Raw genomic sequence first — 20,427 nt, forward strand, 5'->3', positions numbered from 1 at the left:
TAGATTTATAAAGTTAACAGAGCCAGATATTAATAATCATTTCTTTCATCTTCAGATATTAATATTGATAACTCAGTTTTTTAAAACCACATCCAACCAACTAAATTTAGAGGTAACTCTTAACACTGACTTTTTTTTAAATGCCCAAACTATAGTTTCCAGGTAGAGAAACTGCTTCTCACTAATGCTTTGAGAAGTGGACGTTTAGTTAGAAGCTTCAGGTCCCATAGACTCCTTCATTAGTGCTAGGGAGGGAAGCAGGGAAGTTGAGCATATCTTCGCTGCTGTTGAGGCTTGTCAGATGCTGCCTGGAGGGGAATGAAGTTCAGAGAATCAGCCCAAATTTCATGTGAAACACTTTTAATGATTTTTGAACCTCTCAGACATTAAAAACCCTAGACACAAGGCTCATTTGAAAGAACATTTTCATATTGACTCAATACCAGAAATAAGCAGTTGCCAGAGGACCAGTGTTTCTAAAGTATGTAAGTCTTGAATGTTTTTAATGAACATAAGATCCTAGGGAACTAACACTGCATGTCACAATCTCTGAGCACTGCTCAATGTTCTTCTTAATCCTGTAGAATTTCTCCACATATTCAGAACGCCCTAGGAGCTCCACAAAATCTTCATCATGAGTGATTACCAGAAGCTGGAAGTTACGCTGTTGTGAGCGACTTTTTATTATCCTGAAACAATATAACATTTTATTACTAAAGAACATACATAACTCTTTCCTTTATTTGCAAAAGCCATTGAGCACCCTGTCAGACACATAAAGTGTGTGCTGTGTGTGATGACCAGGCTTTTCCTGTGTCGTGAGAGTATCAGGGCCTCTGACAGCCCTGCAGGAAGTGGCGGGGGAGGGGTGGGGTGGATCCAGGCCTTCAGGCCAGCCAGGTAGCAGTCTCATCTCTCCAGACAGTGGGGATGTGTGGCCTGACTCTTCACTGAGGTCTGACTTAAAGACTGGTGAGAATACATGATGAACTAGTTTTATTCTTAAAGCAGGTAGAAACGTTTTATTGCATTTTCCTTAATAATCTATGCCACTCAACTTTAGGAGTCTGACTTATTCCTGGGGTTTTCTTGACCTGATATTAGTTTTCTCTGGAAGAAAACTATTTAAAAAAAGAGTCTACAGGCAAGGGGAATAACACTGTGAGCCCCACTGCCTTCTTAGGAGCTGGGTCTACTTAGAATTCTGCCACCACCAGTCACTAGATGCATCACTGGTATGACACACAGGGGGCCTGAGTGGGTGTACTGAGAACATTTTTGCTTGTTATCTATATGTTAAGGTAACTAGTTATGAGTCTGAGACCTAAGACTTTTTCTTTTAACTAACCACTTATTTATCCCTTGCCTGGAGCTGGATGCACTTAGGTTTCACAAGCACCAACCCTTACTTGTGGGTCACACAGGACTACTGAGAGAGACAGCTGGCTCTGGGGCCACTCAAGTCTCCTACCACAGGAAACGTTCTCTCTGCTAGGAAGAGTCTGTCTGGAGTGAAGAGCCCCCAGCAGAGCTTCTCTACCTCATGGAGACTGCCTTTCCTCTGCTGGCACTGTGCAGAAGCAAGGGCTGACTATCCCTAGAGCCTGCACCACCCCACCAGTGAACTGTGATAAATGTGTCCACAGTCTGGATTCTATTTCACCACTAATACCCTTTTTGAGTAAGCGCTGTCATTCCTCATAGATGCTGACACATGTGAGAACCTGGAGAGGTAGTTTAAAACCCACAGTCACCACCTAGAAATGCCTTAGTGGAGCACGCTAACTCCTGTATAAGACACATGGGCCCCTCTGGTGGGTTTACAGGAAAACCAAACCAAGCCAGGAAACCCTCACTGTGAACACTCCTGGGGAGATGTAGGATGTGTCTGGGGCATCTGTTCACCAGGTAGTTCTTTTTTTAAGCATCTGAAAAATTACTATCAAGGTGAAGCCTAAGCTCTGGTAAAACCAGTTTCACCAAGGAGGACACATCTACAGAGGATTTTCACCACAGAATTTCTTAATCTTCCTTTAAAAACGATCATAACTTGGCCCCAAATTTGAGATACTTACTCAACCAGAGCATGTGCAAGAGATTCAATGTTTTCTCGGTCAAGATTTGTCGTTGGCTCGTCCAAAGCAAGGATGCCACAGTTTAAGCAGAATGTTTCAGCCAGGGCTAGGCGAATGATGAGTGAGGCTAATACCTGGAAATAGGGTGCCAGAACTCAGCTGCACTGCACACACTTCTCACTCGCCTGAGGAAAACAGGCAGACCCGGCACAAGGTCTTTCGAAGGGAAAGGTGGGGCAATGTCACAGGATCACTGACCTCAGGCGTGCATCACTAAAATGCCACACCAACACCTCACGTCAGCTGTAACAAAGCTTCCAGTTACAGACCTGCATCAGAAATGCAGTTAACACTTATCTAGTGTTACTGACAATGCTAATAGTGGTATAACATGATTTTTATCAGGTATAACCTTAAAAATTCATAATCTGGCTATTTTCCTGAAGATGTTTGTTAGAAAACTTGGATATAATACATTTCCAGAGCCTCACAGACACCGTTTCTCTTGGAGACATCTTTAAATCTCTCTGTTCTGCAGAACCAAAGCGGCACCATTGGTCTAACCCAAACTTAAATGTTTATGTGTTTGATTCTGAGAGGGAGGGAGAGGAAAAGTGTGAGTACAGAAGTATGGTTTTATTTAAGCTTGACTATAGAAAATCCAAGCAACCAAAACTATGAGGAACTTTTGTGGTTCATAGAAACCTAATACTAAGACTGCCACTGAAGCCATCTGAGGGTACAAGGGACACAGAATTAAGAGGGAAGGACTAGTTTAGGAAGTATACACTACTTTTTGTGTGAGCGTTAATATCCTCTCCACCCCCAGATTTGTGAGCAAAGGTGCATCAGTGAGTGAGTGAGTGAGTGATCTAAGAGCAGTTTAGAGCTTTTCTCTGATGCACAGGGCAGGCTGGCAGATTGAAGATGCCAGGGCCATAGTCCGGCCCTTCTCTCCTGCTGCCACTATCACCCACACTCAGAGTGGAGTAGGAATGGAGCTCCTGGCCCACCTCTACAAAGCATTGTCTGTTCTGTCACTCAACACCAAGGAAACACTAGCACTAATTTTTATAATTTATAGTAGCTACAGGAAATCCACTTTTGTTCAGAGAGTATTTTTAAACCAAACAGACACGTTTCAAACTCAAGGGATATTGATTATAGATCACAAATTTGTCATTTTTGCAGTCTGATTAAGATAATAATCTGCAGATGCCTTATAAATTTGTATCAGCTGTCTGGGTTGATGACAAAAATACATGCATGGTGTGTCTTTAAAAAATTGCAAACTTTTTATGTGAATAACTCTTGATGATGTGAGCATCCATTTACAGAACTACAAAATTTTGTTAAGAATCAGGGGTCCAGAGGTAATATTGATAATATTCTGCTTCTAATCTGCACAGAAGGAAGATCAAAAATCTATAACATTTTGGGGACAAACCAGTGCACAGTGAAAGAAGCCAGCATTGTTCCCCAAGGATGCAGGTTCCACTTTCCCAACTTTCTGAAATGTTATTCCTCTGTGCTCTGTATATCCAACCTAGGCTTCCCTCCCAGAGCTCCCTGCAGAGCTAGGCGGCCTGGCCCAGCACTGAGTCCCTGAGGTGGGGGTGCAGAGGCACTTGTGGGTTTCACAGCCTTTGACTCTGGTAGACCCTGCTTTCAGATGGTTTCCAGGCCCCAAGGCTAGGCTGGGAGTGGCGGTGGGGACTCAGTCCCATGGTGAGGCTGCCTTCTCTATCAGACCCTCAGTCACTGTAATGCCTCATCTGGCTCAGTCTAGGGGGCGGTGTGCTAATACTGTGTGTCACTGATTCTAAAACATACCCTCCCTTATCCTTTGACTTCTCTGAAATCAAGATGCATCTTAGAATTACTATTGAATTTTGTCTTTCTTGGTGGCACATAAATTAGTGTGGGTCTATAAATGATGATCAAATAACCTTATTCTCATAAGGAATGCCATGAAACAACGAATGGCCTTCAGCTTTTTGCTCTACATTTAGGCTATCCTGTGAGACTGTTTCAGGTCCTTCTTCTAAAAGCCTGCTTTACACAATGTTGCAGGAAATACTGGTTAGAATTCAGAGTATAAGGAGAGTAACTGAGCCTGGTTCACTTCATGTGGCAGCGATGATGCCATAAGGAGCTTCCCACCATTCAAGGGCACCTTGGGCGCTTCCTCTGCACCGACAATCATTTCTCTTTGTCAATTTTCTGTGTACAAATGGTTTTATGTTCGTGAAGATACCTGCCTTTTGTCCGGCGCTGCAACGCCCTCTCATATCCAAGGCTGTGTCTCCCTTTAGCATCACCACTCGGTAGTTATAATTCCTCCTTTTATCAGAAGCTGATACATTTTCATCGGCATCTGATCGAATTTCTATGTACTCAATATCTGATACAGAAAGAAGAAGATTTTAGGAACCTATACTCTGCAACCTTTTGTCATTTGCAAACCTTATCAAAGAACATTATAAGCAACATGCAAGGCTGCCATTCCCAGGGAAAACACTGGGTGGTTTGGAAACTTTTCCTGGTTATGAGGATTCCTGGTCAGAAGCAACCAGATACCCAACCAACCTGTGGTCTCAGCTGTGCCCTTTTCTTAGTTCCCCTATTAAGAATTTCCTCCTAATGGTTTTCTTCTTCTTCTTATCTCATTTCAGCTTATCCCTATCTGCACTTCAACAGAACCTATTATGTCATCAGCTAAATATAATGTGTACCATAGCCAAATTTGTAAGTCCTGTCAGGCTTTGGAATAGAAAGCTTTGCATTTTTTTCTTGCTACAAGATATTATCAAGATAAGAATTCTTAGAAAATCTAAAAGAGATGTTCAAAAAGGGGTCTAAAGGCGATACTGGCATGATGAGAGGTCATATGAAGCGAGAGCTTGACACAGGGCTTTAGAAAGAGCATTCATGTTACACCATGTTAATTACCTTGTCCACGATAGGTACTTCGCCAAAGGTCACGAATAATTTTGTTGATTTCTTCCATTTTCATACTATGAAATTTCATTATTGCTCTGGAAAAAGAATCCACTGGTAAAGATAACATAATATTTAACTGGAGTGGGTTGCCTATTTCCTCCTCCAGGGGATCTTCCCAGCCCAGGGATCGAACCTGGGTCTTCTGCATTGCAGGCAGATTCTTTATCATCTGAGCCACCAGGGAAGACCAATATATTTAACAGTATATATTAAAAATATACAAAATGTTTAATAATATATATAGTAAGTAACATCATAACAATGAGATAACTTCCCCCATATTAATAATAAAAGTAGGATATAGTAAAAGCTAGAAAAAATAAACAGAACCAAAAGCTTGCTATTGGCTAGTACTGCGAACTGTCAGGCATATATAATTCCAGCACTCCAGGGTCCTTATCCTTCTCCACTTTCACTCTCTAGATCACACCCTGGTCTCCTGCATTGCAGGCTAATTCTTAACCATCTGAGTCACCAGGGAAGCTCCATAATAAGACAAACATTCCCTTAAATGCTTAAATACTGTGAAAACTTCTGAAAACAGTTTTTTATGAGACTTTTCCTTAGGTTTAACAGAAGCGCTGTTTCCACTGATACCAACTGGTTATACAAGAAGCTCTGCTGAATGGATGACAGTGAGTTAAAGAGGGGTAGAAGGTGTACAGGGTCCCTTAATCCACGGGAAAATAGGTGAATCTCTGGAACTGCTGCCTTTTTTCTCTTCTATTTTATTACAGTTTACCGAAGTCAACCTCTGAAGCTGCTTTTGTCTCAGATCTGTGAGCTTTTTACCAACCAGAAGTGCTGGTTCAGAGAGGAGGATACAGAGGCTTAAGCTGACCTGAACTTCAAAATTTTATTTTCCCTTACTAGTTAATGATTCAGAAATCCTAACTCCAAACATGTGCATTAACTTTCTTTGATCATGGCAGCCCTCTACCCTCCACAACACTCTTGAAATACTAGTAGTTTTGAAATACGAAAAAGAAAAGAAATGTCTGTAAAAACAAAAGTAGCCTGTCAAAATCTAACACCGTTTTCACTACAGTCACCTTTCACCAAAAAGCCCTTAGGTTCTCTGGAAGTGGGTTTATGAATTAATAAATGTTGCAACAGTCACAAAAAAGGCAAACATCACTGCCATCACCATACAAAGGATGTGAGGCGGACGTACTTCCATTTGCAAGTCTCTTATCTGATATATACAAAAAAAGAAACTGAACGTAATGCTACTGCCTCTGCAGAATCATTTCATGATCTTCTGGTTTACCAGCAAAAGAGAAAGAAATGACTCAACATAAATACATTTTAAATATCAGATGAAGGATTTTTAAGTATAAAGCCTGGAAAAAAACCATATTCTGCCTGTTGATGAGAATGCAACAAGTCTCTATTTTCTACTTTTATACATTTATCTCAGATTTTATACTTCTTTCAAAAGGACAGAGACACAACTTCTAAGTATTTGTCTAAAACCAAAAAAACCTCAGAGAATGTTCTTGAGATGAATCATGTGATCCTTAGCTTTATACATTATGATCTTGAGTCTTCAAATGACTTTTAAAAAATGTCATCTTTCCACTCAAGTTAAAAATCGTCCATAATTAACACAAATAAGCACTCTCAACGTGGAGGACAAGCTCCAGGTGGGGCACACATTTCCTAATACATACTTAAGAGTTTACACCATGGCACCCTGGGACACCAGAGGTGGGGCATCCTCACCCATGCGTAGGTCTGCTGAGAGACTAGTCCTTAGGGCAGTCTACACTCACCAATGAGTGTGGCAGACAGCTGATGTCAACAGTAGTTGGACCACTCACTTTGTATCTTGCATGCACGCTCAGTCACGCACTTATGTCTGACTCTGTGGCTCCATGGACTGTAGTCTGCAAGGCTCCTTTGTCTGTGGGATTCACCAGGCATGGATACTGGAGTGGGTTGCCATTTCCTACTCCAGGGGCTCTTCCCAACTCAGGGATCAAACCAGCGTCTCCTGCATTGACAGGTGGTGGATTCTTTTACCACTGAGCCACAGGGGAATCCCACTTTGTATCTTCTCTCTGCTAATATGGAGTTTATAGCCCCACTATGCAATGATTACAGTAACTACATGGGTTCAATCCCTGGTCAGGGATTCCACAAGCTAGGCAACACGGCCAAAATGAAAAAAAGAAATGGAAAGATATCCCTATGTTCATGATCGGAAGAATTATGTTAAAATGTCAATACTACTCAAAGCTATGTATGTAATACAATGCAATTCTTATCAAAATTCCAATGGCATTTTTTATAGAAACAGAAAAAACACTCCTGAAACTTACATCGAACTACAAAAGACCCCAAATAGCCAAACAAACCTGAGAAAGAACAACAAAGCAATGGTATTGTATTTCCTGATTCCAAGTTATACTAAAACTACAGTAATTAAAGCAGTATTGTACTCCCATAGACAATTAATCTATGACAAAGGAGGCAAGAATATACAATGGAGAAAAGAGTCTCTTCAATAAGTGGTGCTGGGAAAGATGGACAGCTACATGTAAAAGAATGAAATCAGAACATTCTCTAACACCACACACAAAAGTAAACTTGAAATGGGTTAAAGACCTAAAGATAAGACTGTACATTGTATAATTCCTAGAGGAAAAACACAGGCAAAACACATTTGAAAATAAATTGCAGCAGTATCCTTTTGGATCCATCTCCTAGAGTAATGAAAATTAAAAACAAAAAGGGACCTAATTAAACTTAAAAGCTTTTGCAGAGCAAAGGAAATGATAAAATGAAAAGACAACCCACAGAATGGGATAAAATATTTGCAAAAGAAGCAACCAACAAGGAATTAATCTCCAAAAATATACCAACAACTTACACAGCTCAAAAAAAAAACTAAAAAAAGACAACCCATCAAAAAATGGGCAGAAGATCTTAACAGACATTTCTCAAAAGAAGATATACAGATGACCAAAACACACATGAAAAGATCCTCAACATCTCAAAAGAAATGCAAATCAAAACTACAATGAGGTATCACCTCAAACCAGTCAGAAGGGCCATCATCAAAAAGTCTACCAACAATAAATGCAGGAGAGAGTGCAGAGAAAAGCAAACTCTCCTATACTGTTGGTGGGAATGTAAACTGGTATGACCACTATGGAGAACAGTATGGAATTTCCTTTAAGAACTAAAAACAGAACTACCAGATGATCCAGCAATCCCATTCCTGGGCATATATCCAGAGAAAAACATAAGCTGAAAAGATATATGCACCCTAATGTTCACTGCAGCACTGTTTATAATAGCCAAGACACGGAAACAACCTGAATGTCCATCAACAGATAAAGAAGATGTGGTACATATATATAATGGAATATTATTCAGTCATTAAAAGAATGAAATAATGCCATTTGCAGCAACATGGAGGACCTAGAGATTTTCATGCTAAGGTGAAATAAGCCAGAGAAAGAAAGACAAAGATCATATGATATTGTTTATATGTGGAATCTGAAAAAAAAAAAAAAAGATTAAAATAAACTTATGTAAAAAACAGAAATAGACCCACAGACACAGAAAACACTTATAGTTACCAAAGGGGAAGAAGGGAGGAGAGGGATAAATTAAGAGGTTGAGATTAACATATACATACTACTCTACATAAAATAGATAATCAGTAAGGACCTACTGTATTGGCACAGGGAATTATACTCAATCTTTTGTAATAAGCTATAAGGAAAAAGAATCTATAACATATGTATATATAACTGAATCACTGTGCTGTACATTTGAAACTAACATGACATTGTAAATCAACTATATTGATACTTCAATATAAAAAGAGACTTAAAAAAACACCTAGTATGGCAGTGACATAAATGACAGCCCAGAAATTAATCCAGACACATACAGTAAACTAATGTTTGACAAGGGAACCAAAAACACTCAATGGAGAAAAGACAGTCTCTTCCGTATGGTGTTGCGAAAATGGGATATTCACATGTAAAAGAATGAAACTGGATCCCTATTTTAATCACTCATAAAATGAAAGCTAAATGAATCAAAGGCTTAAATGTAAAACCTGAAAGTATGAAACTGCCAGAAGAAAGTTCCTTGACATGGGTCTTGGTAATGATTTTTGGAAATCACACCTAAAGCACAAACAACAACAAAAACAAAACAAGTGGGGGAATACATTAAAAAGTTTCTGCACAGCTAAAGAAACAAACAAAGTGAAAAGACAACCTATGGGATGGGAAAACATATCTGAAAGCCATGTATTTGATAAGGAGTTAATATCCAAAATATATAAAGAACTCATACAACCTGGAAAAAAAAACAAACTCAATTTAAAAATGGACATAGGACCTTAATAGACATTTTTCCAAAGAGCATACATGAATGGCCAAAAGGTCCATGAAAAAGATGCTAACGGTCATTAGGGAAATACAGATTAAAACCACAATGAAAGAGCACCTCACATCTCTTAGAACATCCAACAAAACATAACAAATGATGGCATGGATGTGGAGAAAAGAAAACCCTTGTGCACTGTTGGTAGAATACTCTGTAAATTGGTACAGCCACTGTGGGAAACAGTATAGAGTCCTAAACAAATTAAAACTAGAAGTAACATACCATCTAGTGATTCCACTTTGGGGAATGTATCCAAAGGAAAGGAAAACACTAACTTGAAAAGTTATCTGCACCCCCCCTCCCCCATTCACAGCAGCATTGTTCGCAATAGCTAAGACACAGAAACAACCTAAGTGTCCATCATGGAATGAATGGATAAAGAAGATGTGAGAGATATATATATCTCTCTCAATATATCATATCTATACACACACATTTACACATATAATGGAACATTATTCAGCCATAAAAAAACTAAGAAGTCTTACCATCTGGAACAATGTTGGATGGACCTTGAAGGCATGTTAAAAGAAGTCAGTCAGAAAAAGACAAATACTATAAGATCTCACTTACATGTGGAATTTAATTTCCACTTATAAATATGTACTAGGTACATAATATACAATATGTTAACACTGCTGTATGACATAAGAATGCTAGGAGAGTAGATCCTAAGAGTTCTCATCACAAGAACTTTTTTCCTTTATATCTACATGAGATGATGGATGTTAACTAAACCTACTTTAATAATCTTCATAATATGTGTATATCAAGCCATCGTGCCATACACCTTAAACATATACAGTGATGTATGTTAACTATTTCTCAATAAAATAAAACAGAAGCTGGGGAGAAAACTGAGATTTAATCAAATTGGTAATGTGCTCAAGATCAGAGAAAAATGGGATATTAATAGCCCTTGAATATAATCAAAATTCTTTGAACGGGCAGTCAAAATGCCATCTTTAAAAGCCATCAGACTCAGATAGTTTTATAAATGAGTTTTCATATCTTCAAGGTACCCCTAGTTCCGAAGTATATAAATACTACATAGCAAGGAGAAACATAAGTAAGAAAAAAAAAAGGATAGGCTTGTTTTGCTTACAAATATAGATACAAATATTCTAAATAATACCAAATTTAGGGCTGAGCATATTAAAAACAGTGTATTACAACCAAATAGTGTTTATCTCAGGAACCCAAGAATGGTACAACAGATAATTAAGATAATTAACTTCATTAAAAGATTGCAAGAAAATATTATCGAAATAGATGTCAAAAAGTATAATACTGAGTTTTGATAAAAACTAAATACAGAGAAATAGAAAATTTTCTTAATTAGACAAGATGACTATCAGATAGCCACAGCAAGCATCAAACTTACTGTTAAAATGTACAAAAGTGTTCCTCTTAAAGCTAAGAACAAGAGAAAGAGAACTCTCAGTACTGCTACTCTAAAATAATGTCCTGGAGATCCCTAACAACTGAGCAAGACAGTAAAGAGAAATGAAGACTAAACGAGGGGAACAAAAATAACAACTTGTTATTGTTTCTGCAGATGATGTATCTATACACTCAGAAAACCTAAGAAATCAACTGACAAACTAAGACTGATAAGGTAGTCAGAAATAAACATACATTACTGTAGCAAAATTCAATATGAAATATAATAGAAAAATGGATCCTATTCATGATGGCAATAAAGACTAAGAAATACCAGGAGAAAAAAGGTACAGAATCTAAATGAAAAAGCTGTAATACTTTACAATAGAACAAAACAAACAAAAACAAAACCATCCTAAATAAATACATTACAGGGAGATTCAATATTGCAAACATTTTCTCTGAAGTAATCTTGAATTAAATGGAATCCAAACAAAACTCCCAAAAAGATTAAATAATTTTTTAAATAAAACCCACAAGATGACTCTAAAGTTCATATATGAGAGATAATGCCAATGAATAAAATCATAGTAGAGGACAAGAATAAAAATTAAACCAACTATATACAGAACTTTATAACTGACATTTCAGGTCAATGGGAAAGGTTTTAATAGTGCTTAGAAGAGGAAAAAACTAAAATTATATCACTATCTTTTATCAAATTTCAAACAAAGTCCAAATAAAAGATTAAAAATAAATAAGACTATTAAAACATTTTTGTAATCTTAGGATTAGGAAGGTCCTTGTAATTAAGAAGCCATACATTAAAAGACCAAAGATTTATTGACCTAAAAACTAAGCTACAAATAATACCATCAAGAAAGCTAATGGACAAATGACAAACTAGGAAAAACTTGTGGTGTATGTAAAAAGGATGAATATCCAGAATCTATTTTAAAATAGTAATACAAATCACTTAGAAAAAGACAACCTAATAGAAAACTTGGCAAGGAGATATGACTGGACAATTCCTGGAGAAGAAATACAAACAGCCAACATATGAAAAGACATTTAACCTCACTATTAAATAGGGAAATGTAAAGTGAGAATATTTTATGTATAAGACTCAAAAATTTTAAAAGTTGATAATATGTAAAGCAGACATAAAGAAATGCCATACATTTAAGTAGGTACTTTCATGCACTACTGGTAGAAACAAACTTTGTGCTTTTGGAAGGCAATGTGGCACTAACAAGTTAAAAATGTACATACCCTCTGACCCAGTAGCTCTAAGTAGCCATCTTTCTGATATATCTGCACAAGTGTACGAAGACATACATTGTAGCATTATCTGCAGTAGCAAACATTTAAAGTTTTCCTAATATGTCTATCAGTGGTCAAATAAAGTAGGCAACATCCATCTTATAGAATATTATGCAGACATTAAAAATAATGAGGTATTTACATATACAAACATGAATTTCATCACATGGTAAAGTGAAAAAAAAATCTACAGTGTGATACTATTCACACTAAGCAAAAGATATATTTATGTGTACATACATGCAAAAGCACTGTGAAGAAAATGAAAATGTCTCATCAGTGTAATTCTACTGAAGTGTTGACTAAATGTCAAAGCCTGTCAAGGAAATTTCAAGTCCCAATCTGAACCATGTTCTGTAATTTGCAGAATAATGGTGTAGAGGAAATAAAAATATCTGTAATACAAGACTGAATGGGTTAAGTGGTACAAAATATTATGATGTACAAAGGAAGAAAAAATTATAGCACTTGTATGTTACAGGCAATTAACACTTAAGAATGACCTTGAAGGTCCATGACATCTAGTAAACTATCATTCTGCTTAGGCAAAGATATATTTCATGGGCTGGAAACTATTGTGGGTAGGTGGTCATCGGGCTAGCTGCATCAGCCCCACCTGTGCCTATAATACTGATGCATGTTAAGTGTATGTTTTGTAAAAAAGGATTTCCCAAAATAAAATGAAAAGTTCTAAGATCTAAGAAAACAGTGATTTATAAATCAATCTTATATTGAAATATTCTTGGTAATTTGAAAGATTTTCTTGAAAATCTCAGTAACAATCTATTGCATTTTATGAGGACAAAGGATGGTTTTAGTGGTATTTAAATTCTAGTGATCCATGAAAGTGTTAGAATGTGATCCTCAGAGATGACAAAGGCTTAGCTGTTTGAAAGGGGGCACAATGAGGCCAAAAGACAAAAAGACATATACAGGTGAAACTATTCCATATGATACTATACGGGCAGTTGTTCTTCAGTCGCATCCAGCTCTTTGTGATCCCATGGACTGCAGCATGGCAGGCTACATGGGTAGTTACATGTCATTAAACATTTGTCTAATTGCACAGAATGTAGAACACCATGAGTGAAGCCAAATGTGAATTACAGATTTTGGTGAGTATGATGTTCATCAAATGTACCAATCTGGTAAGGGATGACTGTGGGATAGGCTATGGTCAGGGAAGGGTGGAGAAAGAGGTATATGGGAAATCTCTGTACTTTCTGCTCGATTTTACTGTGAACCTAAAACTGCTCAAAAAATAGTCTATTGAGAGAGACAGAGAGAGAAAGGAGTATGAACTAACGCAGTGTGTAGAGCTGTTTTCGTACATGTCCCTCTTCCCTCTTCACACACACAGCTCTTTGAATGCCAAGCTGACTGTCCTGTCCATCAGCACCTCTTCGCACTATGGCTTCTGCCCCAGCAACTTCTAGATGGCTTTCCTTTTTGTTCTAAGCTGTCAAACTGTCTCCACTCCTGGGCCTTTAATAAAAAGCTTCTGCAAGCCTTGGAGTTATCTATTTTCTAAGTACACATGGGTTTTAGCTTGATGTCACAAATGAAGCATGTTAGGCATCCCCAGCACAGTAGTTCAGAGTTTTTGCTACTGCTCTCTAGCCACTTTTAAAATCAAGACAGGACTTGGTCATTAGCAGAGAACTGAATGCCTGAAATGGAGTGGTCAGAAAATAAGTAGACTAAAACCTCACCTGCCAAACACCTTTTCAAATGTTACACCTTTCATATTTAAGCCATCTCCAGGGCTCCAACTGCTGAGGAAGGTTAGTTACCATTTTGCTACTCAAAGTCAGAAATGCATGTACAATGGCAAATTTTGAACTGGATTTCCCCATAACTCAAGCTATTTCAGTAAATATTAAAGGGGCCAAATACAAACCTTCCTAATAAAAGCAGTGGAAAAGATTATACTTAGAAAGACTTTTTCCAACAATACTATTCTCATCCTCGCACATAAAATTGTACTAAACAGAGGTGGTACTTCCAAACAGAGGTGGAGTGGCAACCCACTCCAGTATTTTTTTTTTAATTAAGAAGTTGAAATATTTTATTATTAAACTGTTTCTTATTCTCCTGCAAGGCTGTTGCTTCACTGTATAAAAGTAGCACCAGCAAACACAGTATATTGCAAAATTAAGATAGTAATTATTCTTTTCTGGATGCTATACAACAAACAAACTTTCCTCTCCTGCCAGTTATTTCTAATGTGAAGATCATTTTGACCCAAATCCAGGGATGGCTGTAAGCAAGTTACAAAATTATATAAGGCTTAAGATAACCATGTTATCCTTGAATTACATAATTTTTATAACTAGTTTTACCAGATAATTTCAGGAATTCTGAATATTGTAACTGGAGCCTAGACTTAAAATCATAGGGTGCTGTCAAAAAGATGCACAGTGTTCTTCTGAAGTCATTAGGAAGTTAAGGGGTATTTTCTTCAGGAAACATTGTTACAAGTAGTTTCTTTTCCTAGAAGTTGCTGTTTAAATACATCAGTTCAGTTCAGTTCAGTTGCTCAGTGGTGTCAGGACTCTTTGCAACCCCATGAATCGCAGCACGCCAGGCCTCCCTGTCCATCATCAACTCGTGGAGTTTACTCAAACCCATGTCCATCGAGTTGGTGATGCCCTCCATTTAAATACATATCCACCCCTAATTTTAAGACAACTATGCTAGATTAAGTTATTTCAAACTAGTTTATTTAGGGGTTCCATTTTCACTCCTCAATAGATTTTATGTATTTCTCATATGCTTCTTCACTCATTAGTTCCCCACTCCGGCATTTTTGCCTGGAGAATTCCATGGACAGAAGAGCCTGGTGGGCTATAGTTCATAGAGTTGCAAAGAGTCGGACACGATTGAGCAACTTTCACTTTGCTTTGCTTCACTTCCTGAGATATACAGGTTGCCAGAAAACTGGCTAAGATCAATTTTGTTGTTCATTATTATATTGAATACTCTTCCCTACTGTAGTTACCACCATGAGAACTTCCTGTCTTCCTACATATAGGTCAGCGGAAGTCCTCTAGTATAAGGGAAATGATATGATGAGTATCACATTCTACTGAGTATTGTGTTCCAAACTAGTAGTGATTTTTATTACTTAGCACAATTTAAAATCCCTAACTTGCCAATCTTAAGTTGCACATGTAAAAGAAAAATGTCCTCTTTTTCTGGATAAACACTTTAAGACTATTAAACTAATTTCCTAAAACCCTTGAAATTATTGAACTGCTCTAATTTCCTTTGACCAGACTCCCAAATATCAGCTTTTAAAATTTAGGTAATGGGTCAACCACTATTGCTATAGTGGTTGATAAGTATTTGGTTAAAAAACCCTGCAAGTCATTGTGAAATGCCACTAGCTATCACTGGGTTTTATAATCTACTTGTTTGATGCTACGGGAGCTGATGTGAAACTGCGTTGTATCTAAGATAAGAATGAGAATGATGGCCATGAGGTGAGTTCTGCATCAAGCCCTCATTGAGAGTAAGAAGCTGGGTTCTGAAGAGACTCAAAGACAGCTGGCTGCCTTGGATATAAAACTTACATGTTTCCACTGAGTCTCAGAAGAAGTATGACTTAATATTCAACATCCCACATTTGGGGGAAAATAGTGTTAACATTTTGGGGATAGGGCAGAACAGTGTACTTTGAATGATATATTCCAAAATCACTTAATTTTAATCAATGGCTTCTTTTAAGGGAGTGGATAAGGGATAGTAAATTCTAAATAATGGATGTTTTCCCCTTGTCGAGTGAGTCTCTGACCATTGGTAATGCTGACAATCAGTGATGGTTTTAAATGATTACTAATAACAGATTGCAATCAGCTTTTCTTGAAAATGCACTGTTAATTTCCTGTGTTATCTTAAATAGATAGATGAATGCAACAATTACGACGACTGCATGCTTCTTCTAAGAGGTGAAACAATGAGGGAAATTTTGGACCTTTCTTCTTCTAGGTGAGAAGGCAAATTTAAGGCTCCTAGTATAAACCTTAAGAAGAGCTGCAAGCATAAGCCCACACACACTCAATTTTGGGGAAATCTGTACCACTTCTTCTCATTTAGAAGAATCCATCTAATTACCAGACAACAGAACTCAGTAAACAGCCTGACTTTGTTTCTTAGGCAAGCCTAAATTGCTGGGAAGCACCCCTGTACCTCCCCAACCCCACAAGCTCCCACATATGCCCTCACTCTGCTCAGTGTGATGCCTCTGTGATTGAGGCTCTTTTCTCTCCTGAAATGCCCTCCCTTCATTATTCATGGCCCTGGTCAGTACAGACTGTGGACCATCCACCATGGTCTCTCCTATTGAGCGGTTACAACTTTACAGGAAGAACAGGGTATATTTCTATCTCCTCAGAGTCTGCCCAGAGAGAACAGAACAGGGATTTTTTTTTCAATGAACAGGTGCCTCACTGAGGGAATTTTTCTTCCTGCTGTCAGTGCTCTCAGGGTCTTGCAGGGTTAGCTGGAGGGTTCCTAGGTACAGCTTTCCATTCAGTTAACACCTATGAAACCCCAGGTCTGCAAGTCAGTGTACTAAGAGGAAAAGCTACTTTGTAGCAGAATTATGTACACTTAAGATTTAGGATTAAAAAAAAAAAAAAAAAAAGATTTAGGATAAAACCAATCTACATACCTACTTTGGCGCTTAAGTCCCTTCTAGTTAGCCCCCATTTTTCTGCTACTCTTCACAACAGAAATTCTTTTTTTTAAATAAAGAGTTTACTGTACTCACTGTCTTCATTTCTTACCACCTACTGTCTCCTCATTCAACTCTAAGGCTTCAGTTCCAATCATGCCACTGAGCTTGTTCCCCAAAGTCATGAACATTCTCCATTTTATCAAATCAAGGGTCACTTCTTAGTCCTTATCTCATTTGACCTCTCAAGAACATTAGATTCCTGAAACAGTTTCTTTCCTTGGTTTTCAAGCCACCATGCCTTTAATTTTTTTTCCTTCTTCATCAGCTACTTCTTCACTTCATTAGTAAACATGAGTTTTGGGACCCTTCCCATCTCTATCCACAGTTATTCCATATGTAATCTCATTCCATGGCTTTAAATACTACATATATGCTGATAATTCCTAAATGTATAGCTTTCCCTTGAACTCTAGACTCTAAATTACAGATCCAACTGCCTGTCTGACATCTCTACTTAAAGTGCACCTCAAACTTCAAGTGTCCAAAAGACTTTCTCCTCCCCAATCCTGCCCATTTCAGGAAGTGGGAATTTGCTTCCCCAACATCCTATTGCTCATGAAAAAATACGTAGGATCAATCTTCCTTTTTTTTCACCTTTCCTCCCCTACATTCAGTTCAGAAGCAAGGCCTGTCAATTCTATTTCCAAAACAAAAATCGAGCCCATCTACTTCTCTCCATTTCCACTGCTACCATCCTAGTCCAGTCCACCCCTCTCCTGGGTGCCTCCACAATCCATTCTCCACAGAGCAACAAGTGTGATTTCTTCCAACTATGAGTCAGGTTATACTACCTCCCTGCTTCAAACACTTCCAGTGACTTCTCATCACACTTAAAATAAAATCGAACTATTAACCAAGGCTGCAAGGCATGGCATGCTCTGGGAACTGTTCCCCTCTGACTTGATTCCCCTGCTCACTGTACCCAGCCACGCTTGCCTTCTTCCTATTCCTTGAACACCTCATGTTTGTATTGGTCTTAGGGCCTCTGCATCAGTTCTCTCTCCATCTGGAATGCCTGTATCTTCGCTTTTTGCATATCTTGTATGAATCACATTCCAGCTTAAATGTCAAATTCTCAAAAAAGATCCTGCCTTAGAAAAGGCCTAAAGTAGCCCATCAGTTATTCCCATCATCATGGCTAATCTTCACCATTTACAGATTTATTTCTGAACTTTCTGTTTCTACATCTCTACATACTTAGTATACAATATCTAAACAGTACCAAACGTACAAGCACTCAAATCTTAATTGAACAAAATCCTAATGCACATGACAAGATATGTTTTGCACATACATATACACAGTTTGCTGAGCAGGTATAAAATATATAAATTGACTATTGTGGCTCTTAACCAGGAAGTATGAGTTAAGTAAAAGGAAATTTTTAATATAAATATTAGCTTTTTAAAGATTAAAAAGAGGGGGAGAACGGTGGTAGCTGCACAGCACAGTGGGAATAGAAAGGCCTTAGTTCTGAGATCTAATTTCATCTCTACCATTTAGCTGGGTAATTTTGGACACTCTACTTGATCTCTCTGATGAATACTTGCTCTTTACAGCTCTATACTAGTAGTTCAGTCGCTCAGTTGTGACTGACTGTGACCCCATGGACTGCAGCATGGCAGGCTTCCCTGTCCATCACCAACTCCCAGAGCTTGCTCAAACTCAAGTCCAATAAGTTGGTGATGCCATCCAACCATCTCATCCTCTGTCATCCCCTTCTCCTCTTGCCTTCAATCTTTCCCAGCAACAGTTCTTTGCATCAGGTGGCCAAAGTACTGGAGCTTCATTCAGCTTCAGCATCAGTCCTTCCAATGAATAGTCAGGACTGATTTCCTTTAGGATTGACTGGTTTTGATCTCCTTGCAGTTCAAAGGACTCTCAAGAGTCTCCTCTAACACCACTGTGCAAAAGCATCAATTCTTTGGCGCTCAGCTTTCTTTATGGTCCAACTCTCCCATCCATACATGACTACTGGAAAAACCATAGCTTTGACTATATGGACCTTTGTCAGCAAAGTATTGTCTCTGCTTTATAATATGCTGGCTAGGTTGGTCATAGCTTTTCTTCCAAGGAGCAAGCGTCTTTCAAGTTCATGGTTGCAGTCACCATCTGCAGTGATTTTGGAACCCAAGAAAATAAAGGCTGTCATGGTTTCCATTGTTTCCCCATCTACTTGCCATGAAGTTATGGCTTTCTGTCATAAGGGTGGTATCATCTGCATATCTGAGGTTATTGATATGTCTCCCAGCAATCCTGATTCCAGCTTGTGCTTCATCCAGCCTGGCATTTTGCATGATGTACTCTACACAGAAGTTAAATAAACAGGGTGACAATACTTGACATACTCCTTGCACAATTTGGAACCAGTCCATTATTTCATGGCTGGTTTTAACTGTTGCTTCTTGATCTGCATACAGATTTCTCAGGAGGTAAGGTATTCTGGTACTCCCATCTCTTTAAGAATTTTCCACAGTTTGTTGAGATCGAATTCAATTAAATTATGGCTAACACAGATGACACCACCCATATGGCAGAAAGCGAAGAGGAACTAAACAGCCTCTTGAAGGTGAAAGAGTAGAGTGAAAAAGCTGGCTTAAAACTCAACATTCAAAAAACAAAGATCATGGCATCTGGTCCCATCACTTCATGGCAAATAGATGGGGAAACAATGGAAACAGTGACAGACTATTTTCTTGGGCTCCAAAATCACTGCAGATGGTGACTGCAGCCATGAAATTTTTTAAAAGACGCTTGTTCCTTGGAAGAAAAGCTATGACAGACCTAGACAGCATATGAAAAAGCAGACACATTACTTGGCCGATAAAGGTCTGTAGAGTCAAAGCCATGATTTTTCCAGTAGTCAGGTATCAATGTGAGAGTTGGCCTATAAAGAAAGCTCAGTGCTGAAGAATTGATGCTTTTGAACTATGGTGTTGGAGAAGACTCTTGAGAGTCCCTTGGACTGTAAGGAGATCTAACCAGTCCATCCTAAAGGAAATCAGTCCTGAATATTCATTGGAACAACTGATGTTGAAGGTGAAACTCCAATACTTTGGCCACCTGATGCGAAGAACTGACTCACTGGAGAAGACCCTGATGCTGGGAAAGATTGAAGACAGGAGAAGAAGGGGACGACAGAGGATGAGATGGTTGGATGGCATCACCGACTCCATGGACATGAGTTTGAGCAAGCTCCGGGAGTTCGTGATGGATAGGGAGGCCTGGCGTGCTGCAGTCGCAAAGAGTCGGACACGACTGAGCAACTGAACACCACATATTAAGTATTTAATTACTATTAGTATCTCCTCTGCACAGCCCCTGCCTGAGAAATTTAGTCTTAAAGCACGTTTAGATAGAAACAACAGAAACCTACGCTTTCTTGGTCAAGTTCCTTGGTGCCCTTAAGAAATAGAGAATTTAACAATATACATTAAAGACTGTAACATAACAAAGAGAGCTGAACTAAGTGGCCTGTGAGTTTCCCTT

General features: G+C 38.4%; 1 protein-coding gene across 3 annotated transcripts in view; it reads right to left on the bottom strand.

Annotated features, from left to right (window-relative positions):
- Positions 1-36: 36 nt before the first annotated feature.
- Positions 37-20,427, bottom strand: part of RAD50 (RAD50 double strand break repair protein) — a 248,484-nt gene continuing 228,093 nt past the window's right edge. For 2 of the 3 annotated variants that reach the window (XM_043912145.1, XM_043912143.1), the window contains 4 exons: positions 5,028-5,113; positions 4,337-4,479; positions 2,076-2,209; positions 344-689 (listed from right to left, as the gene is read on the bottom strand). In XM_043912145.1, coding sequence (XP_043768080.1) covers positions 503-689; positions 2,076-2,209; positions 4,337-4,479; positions 5,028-5,113 — 550 coding nt within the window. In that variant the 3' untranslated portion in view covers positions 344-502. Of the gene's footprint in view, positions 309-343; positions 690-2,075; positions 2,210-4,336; positions 4,480-5,027; positions 5,114-20,427 lie in introns of those variants that run through there. The other variant, XM_043912144.1, reaches the window with a different exon arrangement.

The sequence above is a fragment of the Cervus elaphus genome, chromosome 9, assembly GCF_910594005.1.
Source record: "Cervus elaphus chromosome 9, mCerEla1.1, whole genome shotgun sequence".
Classification (NCBI taxonomy): domain Eukaryota; kingdom Metazoa; phylum Chordata; class Mammalia; order Artiodactyla; family Cervidae; genus Cervus; species Cervus elaphus.